Source organism: Mirounga angustirostris, unplaced genomic scaffold (genome assembly GCF_029215605.1).
Source record: "Mirounga angustirostris isolate CCGP_5_RB_7025 unplaced genomic scaffold, mMirAng1.0.hap1 SCAF_2, whole genome shotgun sequence".
NCBI lineage: Eukaryota > Metazoa > Chordata > Mammalia > Carnivora > Phocidae > Mirounga > Mirounga angustirostris.
Window position 1 is genome coordinate 188,195,891 of NW_026991710.1, and position 15,359 is coordinate 188,211,249.

The window sequence follows — 15,359 nt, forward strand, 5'->3', positions numbered from 1 at the left end:
GAGGTGTCGGGAGTCCCCAGACACTCACCTCCTCAAGAGTCGGGGTCAAGGTCGTCCCACCTGTTAACAGGAATTTAGCCCGAGGGCGGTGAGTCTAGACGAATGCTTGGAGAGGACTTGCAAAGAAAAGAGCCCAGTTAATCCCGAGATACAGGGCTTTCCGTTTTTATTTGTGCAGCGGGTGGAGACGTGTCTCGGGCCGGGTCAGGTCCATCGTTCCTGCCGGTGAAGCCCCTTTGCTGTAGAGGTTTCTACCTTCCCCGCCCAGGCGGCCGGTGGGGTGCCATGGGTCCCTGGTCTGAGGAGGAGGCACGGTGCTCTCTGAGTGCTGGGAACAGGCAGAGCTTCCGGACAAGATGGGGAAGCAGTCGTGACACCGGGCAGAGATTGCTTTTTACAGTATTAAAATGAGTACGGGTTGGATGAGCTTTGGTGTTAGATGGGGTCAGGCTTCCCTCTCCGATCTGTGTCTGGGAGGCTAATTGGCTTAGTGAAGCCTCCGATTCCTCATCTGTTAAATGGAGGTAAGAAGGTGCCTACATCACAGGGTTCTTGTGAGGATAAGGAAGATGAGGCAGATAAAGTCCTTATCCTAAAGCCTGGCAAGCCGTGAGTGCTCAGGAAATACTGCCTATTACTATGACCCTTTAATGCGTCTTGCGCTCCTATAGGCCTTCACTCTCCAGAAGGGAGAGCTCACAGGATTCTGGAAGCATGAGTCCTCGCCAGGCCTGCAACAGAATCTCGGCTGGGGCTTCGGAAGACAGAGACATCAGCTACCCGGGCTTTCAGAAACACTCCATCCCCACACCCCCGGGCAATGAGAACGGCCTTTCCCACCGGCTGCTGGACGTCCACACGCAGGAGGGGGCTGCCTTCCCACTGACCGGGCTTCCCCTACTTCCTCCCCGAAATGCCATCGCCTGAAACGGGCCCAGGGCGCGCTGGAGCGGCTCACAAACCAGGGCAAGCGTGCGTGGTGGGCGACGCGTCCTGGGGTGCACGTCCATTCGGACTCCCCGCTCCGGCCGGGATGGAGGGCAGTTCCGCAGGGAGGTCCCTGGGAAGGAGCCACACCTCCTCCCCATCTGGCCCCTAGAGACGCGCGCCTCCCACCTGCTTCCATTCCGTCCCCCCCCCACCCCCAGAATGTCCCAAGCTGTAGGTCAGCCCAGTGGGAACGACTTCCAGGTGCTGACTCCCCAGAGACCAGAGGAAGCTACTAGCTGCAGGTTTAAAGGCCCTGGCACCCGCCCTCAAGCTTGCAGAGCAGTAAAGCATTTATTTATTTATTTATTTATTTATTTATTTAATTCTTATGTTAATCCCCATACACCACATCATTAGTTTTAGATGAAGTGTTCCATGATTCATTGTTTGTGCATAACACCCAGTGCTCCATGCAGAACGTGCCCTCCTCAATACCCACCACCAGGCCAACCCATCCTCCCACCCCCCTCCCCTCTAGAACCCTCAGTTTGTTTTTCAGAGTCCATCGTCTCTTGTGGTTCGTCTACCCCTCCGATTTCCCCCGCTTCATTCTTCCCCTCCCGCTACCTTCTTCTTCTTCTTCTTTTTTTCTTAACATATATTGCATTATTTGTTTCAGAGGTACAGATCTGAGATTCAACAGTCTTGCACAATTCACAGCGCTCAGTAAAGCATTTATACTTGTTTATAAGAGAAATAAGGAAATATTTTTCTTTACAGTTTTTGATGTCCTCCTCCGCCCTCCCCCCTTTTTTTTATTCCGATGGGCAAGGACTGGATCTTTTTCCTTTTTCTCTCTTCCCAAAATTGTTTGGTGAAAGTTTCAGGGGCACTCAACTAATAGATTGCCTGGCAATTATAAATCAAACCAATCAAGTAATTGATAAGTACTGTGAATTTTAACACAATTTTTTTTTTAAACCGTCAATGTTTTAAATGAGCAGAACAGCAAAAATCAAGAGGTAGGTGGAGAAGGAAGGGGGTTGGCTAAGTCTAGACCAGACTGATGGCTTTTCCCCCTTGTCCGCAGCCCCGAGGCTGAGTTTCAGTGGGGGATGTGGGCTCAGTCGATGATTCTGAGGGGTCTCAGACCCGAGCTCCTGGCGGCAAAGCCCAGGGTCTTGGTTCTCAAATGGTAAGCATCAGAATGTTTGAAGATTCCTGCAGAAGATGGTTAGCGTGCAGAATCCTGCAACCCCAGCTCCCTCGAGAGATTCTGAGCTATGATGTGATCTGTGATTCAGGTCTGGGATGTGCTGGAGCTGTCTCCGGCTGGCTCAGGCGAGCCGAGGGTTAACTTTTCAGGCATTTTGGGAGTGGGTTGTTAAACACAGCCATCATTGAAATCGAATTATAGAAACTTACAATTAAATTATATTAAAAACAAAAGTATTTATTAGTACTCTGGATTATCGCTTCCTGATGATTTTAATTCAGGTATTACCTATGTTCTTGAGGTTATTTATGTCCGTTGTATCTGTTTGTTAACAATACCATACAGTGGTAGCTGCAGTGTATCTCTTCCCAACTCTACCTTCTGTGACGTCACATTGGTAGCCTGGGATTGGTCACAGCAAAAGTATGGACGCCAGGCAAATTGGCAAAGGCTATAAACCAGGGTTCCCACAACCCCAGAGCTGCTGCTAAATGTTTACGAGCACACCCCTGGGGGCAGGACCCAAAAATCAAGCTGGAATAAGCCCCTCAGGTGGCTCTGAATCCCATGGCCTTCTTGGATCAACATTGCTCGGTAGTGTAGACTCGGGGATCCAGCCCCAGCCTACCTCTGTGCTCTGGGAAAGAAAATTAGGCGCCTGCATCCAAAGCTCTGTAAATGACCTCGTGACCACGGACAAGGGGCCTGCCTCTGTGTGCTTCAGTCCCATCATCTGTAAAATGGGTCTGCTGCTACTGCCTCCCGCATTCAGTGCTTGAGGGGATGAAATGAGCCAAGGTATGTTCAAGTCCTCAGAATGGTGCCTGGGAAGTAGAAGGCACTTGATAACAGTTACCTATCATTACCCTCTGACAAAAGGAAAAAAGCTTAGTCCAGCAGAGGCTTTTCCCTGCCTTTTATAACATTTATTTTTCAGGGCTCCTGGGTGGCTCAGTCGGTTAAGCGTCTGTCTTTGGCTCAGGTCATGATCCTGGGGTCCTGGGATCGAGTCCCGCATCAGGGAGCCTGCTTGTCCCCTCTTCTCCCCCTGCTTGTGCTCTCTCTCTGTCAAATAAATAAATAAAATTTAAAATATATATGTATAACATTTATTATTCTTCTTTTGAGAATCCTGCACGGGTTGTAGAACATCTAGAAAAACAAAAATAATGAAAATGAAGGAAAGGAAAAGCCTCCATCTTTAGGACCCAGTAAGCATTTGGGTGCACCTCCAGCCCTTTTGTCATTTTCCCAAACCTAGAATATGTCCCTCTTGATGTCCTTCCGGAATAGGGCGCTCTCGTTTGCTAACTCATGATGTGCGGGCAACATTTTCTTTTTCTTTTTTTTTTTTTTTTAATTTTTAAAGATTTTATTTATTTATTTGACAGAGAGAGACACAGCAAGAGAGGGAACACAAGCAGGGGGAGTGGGAGAGGGAGAAGCAGGCTTCCCGCCGAGCAGGGAGCCCGATGTGGGGCTCGATCCCAGGACCCTGGGATCATGACCTGAGCCGAAGGCAGACGCTTAATCACTGAGCCACCCAGGAGCCCTGAACATTTTCTATCACTGGTCATGCTCAGATAAACCAGGACAGATTGTGTCATCAGCATTACAAAAGGTAACTGGCCGTGGGATGGGCATCTGTCACTGTACTGGGATTCTGTGTTTACCTTCATTATCATTTAGAAGGACTGACCTCATTCATTTATTAAACAAATATTTGTTGAACACAAGGCAGTGTGCTTTGGTTGCTAGGAAGACAACGGGGTGTCTTGTCTTTATTGGTGAGCTCATTTTATTAATAGTGAGAATCTCTATATAGCAGGACAAGGAATATTTTAAAAAAACTAATAAATTATAGGTTTTCTTTTGATCAAAAAAATTGTGTTTGGCGGGAGGAACCCCTTTGTCTTTACTCTTAGGTCAAAGTGACAGGGAAGCTAAGCGCCTGTTAGAAGAAGGGCTGGTTCTCCCCTTTATCACATGCCGGAGTGCTTGCTGGGGGTGGGGTGCCCAGGGAGTTTGTAGTCTGTTGGTGCCCTCCTGTCTCACAAATGCTGGTTTTTAGGGTCTTAGGGTATTTTTCCTCCAAGATGCCAAACGAAGCCAACTACTTCCTCTTGTGCTCCCCCCACTGCTCGGGGGGTGGGAGTTGGCACGCTGGGCCTTCTGGGAGATGGGCAGTCTTTCCAGAGCCTAAGGGTTTTTTTTTTTTTTAGGGTAATTTTGAGATCACAGGATTTGTGTCTCTCCGTGGACTTCAGACTCTAATGTTCTCAAAAGACACCTTGTGCCCTGCCCACCTCCCCCCCACCCCCCTTCAATCTCTCTTCTTGCACACCTTCCCCTGCAGCAGGCTTGCCCCCTGCCACGGGTCACCTGCTGCTGTGGTTTGGCCTCAGGTGGGCTTGTCTTTGTGGCTTCTGTGTCTTAGATGATACAGAGAAGCTCACCCCCTGAGCCCCAGCTAGGTCTCTATAATGTAAAAATGATCCCATCATACCCTTGCTTAGAATCCTTCCAAGGCTCTTCATGATCTATAAATCCGAATGATTCAGCTTGCATAACTGTGCCCCAGGTGCCAGCCTCACCTTCTAGGGGCTCCCTCACTCTCCTGCCGTGCCCCACCTACCACCTTTCAGGAGCAATCCCAAGACACCTGTTCCTGCCTCCCTCCCCTGAAGCAGTCGTCCTTGCCTTACTTAGCACCGTCTCTGTTAGTCTTGCTCTTTGGGCTACTCTCGCTGGAGAACAGACCTTTGCACGCCTGGCTCTCACACCGTACCCGGCACAGAGAAGGGATCCAAACACGTGAGGCTGAACTGGTGAAGCCTGAGGGGACTGCTTTGTCCGTCGGCAGCCCCGGGCCAGTAGGAAGGGCAGGGCCAGCAACAGAGGGGTGTGTGGTCCGTGCGGGCAGGGGCGGCAGCTTGGGTACAACCCATCAATTTTGCACAGCATAGACGGTTTGGTTGCGTCCACAGCCTTCATCGAGAGCATAAAAACATAAACCCGAGGACAGAAAGAAAGGTCAGCTTCTCCATGCAATGCTTGCCATGCATCTCCTGCAATCTAGATTGGCCCCAGAGCAGCATGAACGGGTCAATCTGATTGACTTTTTTGTGACAGATTTGTTTTCCAAAAATGGCCGCAAAAGTTCCTCCCGTCCCAAAGTTCTTCCAGAACTTGCTACTCCTCCACCGAGAGATGGAGGCGAGATGGAGCCTCTGTTCCTGAGAGCTTTCCCCAGATGTGTGGCTTTCGGTAAACTGAGGTTTTTGCTTTTAGATGAATGTTCTGGAGACAGAGATCATGTAGTCCTCCGCACAATGAACGGTGTGGTGGTAATATTTGTTTTCTGAATTTCACCCCGACCCCCACCCCCAGCCTGGGAGCAAAATGGGCTGAGAAGCTAGTGTCCCCACCCCCTCCCCCGTGACTGGCACTGGCCCATGGAGGTGGGAGCTCCCGGGGGTGGGACCTCGCACTTTCTGGTCCCAGGGATGCCACACTGGGCTCTCCTTTGCCCCGAACACTCACACCCCCGCTCCTTGCAGTTCTCTGAATTATCTTGCTTCCTGGTGGCCTCTTCCTACTGGAAGGTGAGCCACGAGGGCAGAGGCAGGGGCAGGACCTGCATCCGTCCTGGTCTTGATTGTGTTTTTAGCACGCAACAGTCTGGCCAGGAGGAGGTGCTCAAAAATAGTTTTCGAAATGATGAAAGAACAAATGAGTTGAGGGAGCCCTTAGAGGTTATCCAGGCCTGACCCCCGCTGTGGCAGAAACCTCCCTCATGGTAGCCCTGACAGGTGAGAATTAGCCTTTTAAAAAAAATGTTTATTTTTGTACTCTACACCCAATGTGGGGCTTGACTCACAACACTGAGATCAAGAGTGGCATGCTCTTCCGACTGAGGCAGCCAGGTGCCCCTGAGCATTACGCTTTTTTTAGTTTATTTTTAACAATTAAAAAAAAAGATTTTATTTATTTGAGAGACAACGGGCATGAGCAGGGAGGAAAGGCAGAGGGAGAGGGAGAAGCAGACTCCCCACTGAGCAGGGACCCCAACGTGGGGCTTGATCCCAGGACCCCTGGATCATGACCTGAGCCGAAGGCAGACACCCAACCCACTGAGCCACCCAGGCGCCCCGAGAATTATTCTGAAACACCTTTGGGAAGGAGAGATCACTGCCTCACACAGAAGCCTATTCTATTCCATTAAAAAAAAAAAGCTTCATCATGATGTCAAGAATCATCTGTGACTGTTAAGGATTGCTCTCGAGAGCTTTCTGCATCCTGGCTGCCTCCCAGAAGGAAAGCTCTAGCTCACCATTATCCCAGCGCACGGCGATGAGGCCCTGGCCAAATCACTAGCCCTTTCTGGACTCTTCTGTCTTTGTGCAAACTGGAACCATCTATCTTAGCACACTGAGTACAGCAGTATACTTAAGGGATTCTGAAAATTTGTAAAAGTTAAGAACTCCTCTTCTTTTTTTAACATAGGATGCTGGAAAATGCTGAAGAAAGCACCATTCACCTCATGACTCTGAGGCTTACTTGGATACATCAGGATCAGGGTTCTGTTTTTCTCCCATCTCCTGTCGGCCAACATTATAAAAGCTCTTCTCTGATCCTGGATTAGACTCAACCGTGGGAGGTGATGGGCAGTGGTTCTCTTTCAGCAGCTTAGAATCTTCTAGGCACTGGCTCCTGCATGTCCTGTCCCAGCCCGTCAGATGCCGCCTTCCGGCTGCAGGTGCGGGAGGCCCAGGGCCCCGTGCAGAGTGGGGTCGGGTGTGTGGGGCCTGGCACCGCTCTGGGACTCTGCAGCATGTGGCTTCTTATCCTAGCCAAGAGGCCCTGTGTTCTCTGAGGGGTCACGTTCTGCAGAAGTATGCTCTCACGATGTGGCCTAAATCAAAAGAACAAACAAGATGATGCCTCAAAGGTCAGCCCTCTTGTGGCTCTTGTCTCCACACCCAAACCTTTGTCTTGGACCTGCCAGGAGTCTTCTGGCCTGGCGTTGCTTTGTCTAGTGGCTTAACTGACAGCAAAGACAGCTCAGCTGTGAACAAAAAAATGTCTCGCAGACACTAAGAAATCATGCGTTACCCCAGGTCCTCAACGAGGATGGAGAAAATCTTAGAATGAAATCCAGAGCTCCCTGGGATTCTCCCCTCCTCACTTAGCACCTCTGGGCATCCGTCTTGGGTCTTTTTCATTTGAATGAACCCAGTGAACCAGCCTCCACCTTTCAAAGGAATCTGAGGAAACTTTCCTGCCAAGTCCCCACTGAGTGCCTGTGACACTCAAGAACTGGGCCCGGGCTCATGTGTAGGTTAAGGAAGTCCAAGAAGAATAAAGATTATAGGGAAACAGTCTACCTTTCTTTACAAGGTCTTGTTTTGCATCCCTGAAATCTCAGACTCAGCTACTACAATGAAGTCCTGTTGCCGAAAGGGCTGGCCTTTTATCACCACTTAAAATCTAATTAATCCATATTGAAGCACAAAGATTTCTGTTGTATTTTAGGGTGAGGGGTCATAGAGCCCTCTTTGTTCATCCTTAGACTTATAATCATCAAGCATTGGGGATATAATTTTACCAAGCAAATTGGAAGGTAACAGATCAAATCCTTATCAGAAAGCCTAACTCATAGTTTTAACAGGGTCCTTCGTCCTTTACATGAAACATTATATTCGAGAAGAACAAAAACGCATTTCAGAGTTTCCAAAGAGTTAATGGCCAACGCTTATATTCCAGGCAGCATAGGACCAAGATTGTCACACTCCTGTCAACCACGGAAGACAGTGGCCCACGTAGTAAGATCTGTTAGAATGGCTTTCGTCTTTAGAGTAGCAATGCAATTCGTTGGACTTTTATTATCTTTGCTGGGATGGGTTTTGTCCATGATCACAACTTATTTGCCACAGTGGAAAAACCTCAATCTGGACTTAAACGAAATGGAGAACTGGACCATGGGGCTCTGGCAGGCCTGTGTCATCCAAGAGGAAGTGGGGAGGCAGTGCAAGGACTTCGATTCCTTCCTGGCTTTGCCCGCCGAACTCAGGATCTCCAGGATTCTCATGTTCCTGTCCAACGGGCTGGGGCTCCTGGGCCTGCTGCTCTCCGGGTCTGGCCTGGACTGCCTGAGGATTGGAGAGACGCGGCGGGGCCGCAAGAAGGGGCTGCTGATCCTGGGAGGGGTTCTGTTCTGGTCAGCAGGCATCTCGGCCCTGGCTCCGGTGTCCTGGGTCGCCTACAAGACGGTCCAGGAGTTCTGGGATGAGACTGTGCCAGAGATCGTGCCCAGGTGGGAGTTTGGGGAAGCCCTCTTCCTGGGCTGGTTTGCCGGGTTTTTCCTCCTCGTGGGAGGGTGCCTGCTGAACTGTGCAGCCTGCTCCCCCCGGGCTGCCCCAGCTTCGGGCCACCATGCAGTGGCAGAAACGCTAACTCAGGGGCCGTACCTGGAAAATGGAACCACAGACCTGAGAATGTAAGACTTGGACGGGACCAGAGAGATGCATCTTTCCACATCAGCTGTGATGTGGGGTCTACACTAGAAAGGGGTCTTTGTTACGTGACTAAATCCGTGCTGCTCACTCATTAAATAACTACTTTTCTATTCTAGACCCCCCTGCCCCCGCAAATCTGGAGAGGTAAGAAAGAGGCAAGTCTTATATCTAAAAGAAAATTATCATGGTAAGCATTACATAGGTATGGGCAAAAATAATTTCATCGATCTGGTTATTTAAATCAAAATGTGGTGGTGGTTGTCCATTGTAATCAGTATTAAGTTTTAATGTGTTAACTTTATATTAGAAACTTTTTTGTTTTTGTTTTTATTGGTAGCTGGAAATAATAATTCGTTTCTATTTCCTAAAGGAAAACCCAATCTGAAATCCTTTAAACATTCTACATTAGCCACAGCACATGTTCAGCCTATCCCAAAGTGTTATTTCCACAACAATGACTTTGGTCTTCTTTGAACAGAGGCAGTTTGTGTTCAGGACCTAACAGGCATGCTGTGTGACAGAACTGGATGAGGCTGACGGTTTTCAGTACTTTATGATACTCTCACACTCAAAATACTGGCCGGTCTCGACCTCTCTTGTCTCTTCCTTCAAAAGTTTCAAATCTAAAAAAGATGAACAATTCCAAAAATGTTTTGTGCTTGATATCCAGATATTGATAGTTCCCACTTGCCCTAATACAAACTTCCCTTTGTTTCATTAAAAATGATCAGCATGGGGCTATTTACTTCGGTGGTGAACCGACAGAGATGTTCATTCCGACCTACAAAGTCCTATTGCTTACCTCTTCCACAACATAGAAAGCATATTTAAGCAAACAAAACAAAAACTGTGCATGCACAGGCGCATGAATTTGACAGAAAGGCAGGGAGGTAAGTAGACTTGAGATTTAGGCTCCATATGGTTTCATGTGTTATGTCGTATAGATAGGTCAAGGGTCTGAAAAAAAACAGACCCGACTGAAGGTCTAGAGAGATTTCCGAAGTAAGATCGATTTATCTGGTAAGAAATATTTTTCTTGAACGTGCTTTTAAAAAGGGACCACATTCAGTATTACTGCGATGTACGTACTGAAATCCGAGAGTGATAACACATGGCAATGTGACAGGTACAGTTAGTAAGATAGACAGAAAGCCTTGGAGCTGAACGCAAACTGCCGCCTGACCACGTTGCATTTAGACTTCTTAATTCTTTGAGCTGTTAGAAAGGTTGGGAACAACCTGAAAGCCATCTGTACATTAACAATGACAGGAGGATGAGTGCTGCCTGGCGTGATTTCAGAGACAAACTGCGACCACGGTCAGCCGCGAGGACACGAGCATGGCGCTTGGCCACACCTTGGCGTTGCCGGTTGGCAGACTTATTTCCCTGTCCTTTCCTGAAAGCCAGTTAACACAGACCCAAACAATAGCCACTCTGGCAAGAATCCTTTACACACAATGAAGAAATATTTCCGAGCTCTGAGGTGACAGCATAAGACGTCACACTTCTCTGCACACCAGCCGAAAGGCAGGAGTTGGTTTGGTTCAGGCTCCGTGGGGCTCAGGGATGGCTTTGGTATTTCAGAGTGTGGCACAATTCGCTGGGATCTCACTATCTTTGCTGGGATGGGTGCTATCCTGTCTTACAAACTACCTGCCACAGTGGAAAAACCTCAATCTGGACCTAAACGAAATGGAGAACTGGACCATGGGGCTCTGGCAGGCCTGTGTCATCCAAGAGGAAGTGGGGAGGCAGTGCAAGGACTTCGATTCCTTCCTGGCTTTGCCTGCCGAACTCAGGATCTCCAGGATTCTCATGTTCCTGTCCAACGGGCTGGGGCTCCTGGGCCTGCTGCTCTCCGGGTCTGGCCTGGACTGCCTGAGGATTGGAGAGACGCGGCGGGGCCGCAAGAAGGGGCTGCTGATCCTGGGAGGGGTTCTGTTCTGGTCAGCAGGCATCTCGGCCCTGGCTCCGGTGTCCTGGGTCGCCTACAAGACGGTCCAGGAGTTCTGGGATGAGACTGTGCCAGAGATCGTGCCCAGGTGGGAGTTTGGGGAAGCCCTCTTCCTGGGCTGGTTTGCCGGGTTTTTCCTCCTCGTGGGAGGGTGCCTGCTGAACTGTGCAGCCTGCTCCACCCGGGCTGCCCCAGCTTCGGGCCACCATGCAGTGGCAGAAACGCATATCACCATCAGCACCAGGAGATGCACCAAGCCCATCTGAAAATCTAAGCCAGCAAGTGTCAGCGGTGTTCACTCTTGAAGAGACGCTCACTCCTCTCAGCGTTTGGTAGGATTTCCTGCTACACAGCCACCCATTCACTGCGCTTTTAATTTTCTAAAATGCATCTTCCCCCACCCATGGCTATTCGCTTCTTAAATTATAATATCCTTCTAAGACAGCAAAAACACTTTCATCTTCTATTCTGAGACCAAAACCACTCAAGACTTAATAGGAATCATACTCATTACTGTGGATGAATTTTCTCAATTTTAAAATAGATTCAGTGATGGCACAGAGCTAGTAAATAAAACATTATGTTAGTGCTTACATATCTTTGAAGGTGTTATTCATAGAGATGAATCATTTTGGCAACTGGGAATGTTCCTGCTAATCATTTACTGCTTTCAAGTGTGTAAGATCACCTATTATATTGAAACTAAAGCCTTGTTGCATATTTATTGAGAATGGACAACATTAGATTAGACTAAAAAATTGCTGGTTCTTTGAAAGCTTGAAAGAAGAGAGATGTGGGACACATCATCTCCTTTGTAATCGGAGACCTCGGTGCCTCTACGGAGCCTTTTCCAAAAGCCAGCCACATTCTTCATGCTTTCCTCACCAGGGCAGAAACAGAGGGTGGCAATCTCGTGTTTGGGGAGATTCACGTAAAATACGGCCCCCCAAGTGTGCTCTGGCTTGGGTGCCCCACGCTCTGTGGTAGATGGCTGATGCCTGCTGTCAGCCCCAGCTGCCTCGGGGCTCTGAGGAGCGGCCACGGGGTTGCTGCAGGTCAAGGTCGGGGGAAGCTCCTGGGACCGCTGCCCCACCACCAGAGCACAAGGCCGGGATGGGCTCACCTTGGAGACCCCTTCTTTTACTCGCGTGATAAAAATAGGCCGTCTTTTTCTATCAGCAATACATATTGCCCAACCCAGAACCATTCCCAGCCAACGGCTGGCTTGGGAAGTTCTGATGATGGATTTGGTATTTGCTCGGTACATGGCTCGAGTAAACTCTTGTTTGCACCAATCAGGGAAACTGAACAGTAAACAACACTGAAATTAAGTATGAGGCAATATACATCTTTGTTTAAAAAAAGAAAAAAAAACAAACCCACTGAACTTTTTTCCACCCACAAACACAGGAAAAGTGCAGAAACCAAAGTTAATCTATGTGATGTATTTGCATACTTTTACAGACGAGACAATTAAAACAGAAACATATTCAGAATTTAACCTGATTAAATATTTAGTTCAGTCCTGAGCTTTTGATATTTAATACAATATAAAGTAATAGCAAAAAAAAAAAAAGATTTTAAATTTGATTTGCATGCTACAGAGATTCAGCTAAACTTTGTTCATTTGGCTAGCAATATTTTTTTTTTGTACCTGTAACTTAGATTCTGATATACAAAATTATAATAACATACTGATAATTCAAACTTGAGAACTAAATATTACATTCTTTTTACCCTGTGCAGAATAAATTCTACCTTTAAAAAATAGTATTTATAATATTAAAATTCGTATTGTTCATATGGTTTTGTGATCAAGTTATTAAGATGTTTTGTCACTGTGAATCATTTGGGTTAGTACAAATATGACAGAATTGTTAAAAGCTGCCTATAAATACATAACACTATTGCTGATTTTTAAAGTGTGGAAAAGGATTATATTAAAATAAGTTCGTTTCTCATGTTAGAAATGAGCAAATTTTGTAAAATAAAACCCAACGTGTCTTGGTCACAGCTGTTAACTACCAGCCTGAGACAGATTTTATTCTTTTATACTTGTCTGAAACTTTTTGTATTACAAAAAGTTAACAGCGAATCTGATGAAGATTTATAAAGGTGTAGATATTCCAATATAGCCTCTTCTATGTCAAACATTTAAAATGGCCAGAACCGAACTATATATTAAACAGAACATAAATAAGACCGTAAATAAATAAATGAAGAAAATAAAATCGTACGGCACAACTACACATAATTCTATAAACATTTTCACGGTCAAACTAAGAAGCTGAAAACAGCTGACCTTCATTTAGCTCTACATTAAATAAACCTCTGTCTTTCACATTTGACCTTGACAAGGATGAATGGTATTCTTTCTAGTTCTCCTTAGTCATCTGATAGAATGAACCGCGCGGCCTTGAAGGACTGTGTGCAGTCAATTCACAAGGCTGGGTTTTGTTCAAAGTCGTGTCACATCCAGCTATAGCTTCAGAGACATTTAGATATAAGTGGTGGGACAACTGAGGAAAAAATAATTAAAGTTCCAGGCTCAGAAATTGCTTAATTTGAATTTCGATGCTGATAAAATGAACTTTGCAAAATAGGGATAATTACTTTCAAAAAACTAAAAATCCTTACTGGGGATTCTATCTTAGAAATAGAACTTACCCTTTTTTTTTTTTTAAGGGGTCTATTCCTTGAAGGTGATTTTTGCATTTCTAAAAAAAAAAATGATTTCATTACAGAAGATGGCTAACCAAAAATCGCCTCTTCCACTGTAACTGACCGAATGATAAGTAGGATTTAAATTGCATAATACTCTTCATTTTAAAAGCCTTTATGCCGGCAGAGCTACATGGTGGATCTCTTTCTTTTAAGCCGTGCCCGACTGGGGACGCAGAGGACACTTGAGTCCATTCCTCTCTCTTCATTTAGTTCATCTAGAATTGTTTTCTGAGACAAATGCCTTGGCCCATACTTCAAATTGATAATCTCCCCAGGCACACTCTTCTCTTGGCCTCCTTACCACAGATTACAGAGGGGAAGCCCCTCAACATGAGAGCTGCAAATAATTTCTAGTGAATGTGAGAAATGTTTAATAGAGTTTTTTTAAAAAAATTTTTTGGCCACTTGGATCCAGTCAAGATTCCTGTGTCCCCCAAGAAGCGCTCATGCGTTTCCCTCCACGGGGCTGTCTGTCCTCAGAGGGCCGGCTGCCCCGGGCTTGTCCTGGGCACCACGCTCAGACCTCGGACAGAACCTCCCCGGGACGCGTCTGCAAATCCTGGTCGTGCTCGCTGAGGGGCTGACTCGAGTGTGGTTAGGGTACCTGGCTTTCTCCTCCGCCCCCCGCCCCCCGCCTTAATGTGACAGATCACGAGGTCTTCACTGTAGCCGGGAGCACTGCTCCTCTGTGTTCTGAGATCTCACTCAGCATCTGGTTTTCTTTAGACTAAAAGAAAAGGACAAAAAGGAACTTGTTTTAAGGAAGCAAGTGCTCCAACAGAGGTCACCGGGTGAGCGCACAACACCTGTGCCGGGTGGACTTGGAGCTGGGCTCACATTTGCCTTCAAACGCTAAGAGCTGCCCCCTGGCACAAAGAGAGCAAGCTGGCCCGTTGCCATCCTCACAGTCTGCCCGTGAGACAATGAAGGAAAAGCCAAGATCGCCGTCTGCTAAACCGAGTTACTTCTCAACAGTTGGTTCAACAGGATACACACCGGGCGTTGCCCCGATGCCATTTGTACAAAACACAGCCTCCTGGCAATTCGTATGTACTGGACGACATTTGTGGACCAGATTATTCCATTTGGGTTATCTGACTTTTTCTTTTTTCTTTTTTTAAACATACAAGAATTACATTCAAGGTACTTTACAAATTAACATGTTGAAAATCTGATGTGAAATAAAAGCTCTTTAAGAGTTGACAGTTACGTTACAAAAAGAACCCCCCTCCCCAAAACAAAACAAAACAAAACAAAACAAAACAAAAGTTCAGTCTTGTACCCTCCCTAAGAAGTGAACAGGTGACAGAATAATTTCTTTGGGGGGTGTAATCACACATCATCAGCCGGCAGGGACGGGATGCTTATCTTCGCTCTGGTAAAGTAGGCAATCTTCTCCCTAGAGGCAGGGGTGAGAAATAAACCGGCTTGAATATAATGTTGAAAATACTCTGTGCCCATTAAAAGGAGTCCCAGGAACAGCGTAGCGTCTGCAAGCCTGCGCAGGAGGTCTTTTCCTCAGGCAGAACTCCATGAAATCAAGACCGTCTTTCCCCTTTACGGGAGGATATAAAGCATATAAAGGAGCATGGCAGCTCTGGCCTCTGGTGAATTGCCCCCTTCCTGGATTTCCAGCATCAGAGTTTTTAAACCCCCAGGGGGTCAGTTATGAGTGCTTCTAAATGAGGCAGGAGAGGATGCAAGAAGTCCGAAGTCCCAGGGAACTTCTCAGGGACCTTGTAGAAAAGTACATGGTACCGGGAAAATTTAAAATCGATACCATGCTCAGGGAAGGGACACTTGCTGAGTGGTCCCATGAGTCCCAATGAAGGGGAAGGAAGGAACGTGCCTGTAGTAAAGGCAGATCTGTCCCCAATCCCGAAGCAGGGATAAGGAGAAACAACCCGAAAGGGAGACGCTGAGAAATATCGGGCAGAACGGTTTTCAGAGCTTAGGAGAGTATTTAAAAAATAATAATAAGGTTTTAAGATTGTAGAGTTACCAAAGACAGGAGCAA

The 15,359-nt window shown here is 47.0% G+C and overlaps 3 protein-coding genes across 3 annotated transcripts in view; 2 read left to right on the forward strand and 1 right to left on the reverse strand.

Moving 5' to 3' along the window:
- Nucleotides 1-7,986: 7,986 nt before the first annotated feature.
- LOC123841992 (putative claudin-24) lies at nucleotides 7,987-8,649 on the forward strand. Its single transcript, XM_045871438.2, has one exon. It carries the CDS (start codon nucleotides 7,987-7,989, stop codon nucleotides 8,647-8,649), a length of 663 nt encoding a protein of 220 aa, XP_045727394.2.
- A 1,554-nt stretch (nucleotides 8,650-10,203) lies between these two features.
- Nucleotides 10,204-11,015, forward strand: LOC123842570 (claudin-22-like). Its single transcript, XM_045871851.3, has one exon. The coding sequence runs from the start codon at nucleotides 10,231-10,233 to the stop codon at nucleotides 10,882-10,884; it is 654 nt and encodes a 217-aa protein (XP_045727807.2). The 5' UTR covers nucleotides 10,204-10,230; the 3' UTR covers nucleotides 10,885-11,015.
- A 935-nt stretch (nucleotides 11,016-11,950) lies between these two features.
- The window catches only part of WWC2 (WW and C2 domain containing 2), a 202,246-nt gene continuing 198,837 nt past the window's right edge, over nucleotides 11,951-15,359 (reverse strand). Inside the window, exon 23 of the mRNA XM_064585704.1 lies at nucleotides 11,951-14,741. Coding sequence (XP_064441774.1) covers nucleotides 14,675-14,741 — 67 coding nt within the window. The 3' untranslated portion in view covers nucleotides 11,951-14,674. The remainder of the gene's footprint in view (nucleotides 14,742-15,359) is intronic.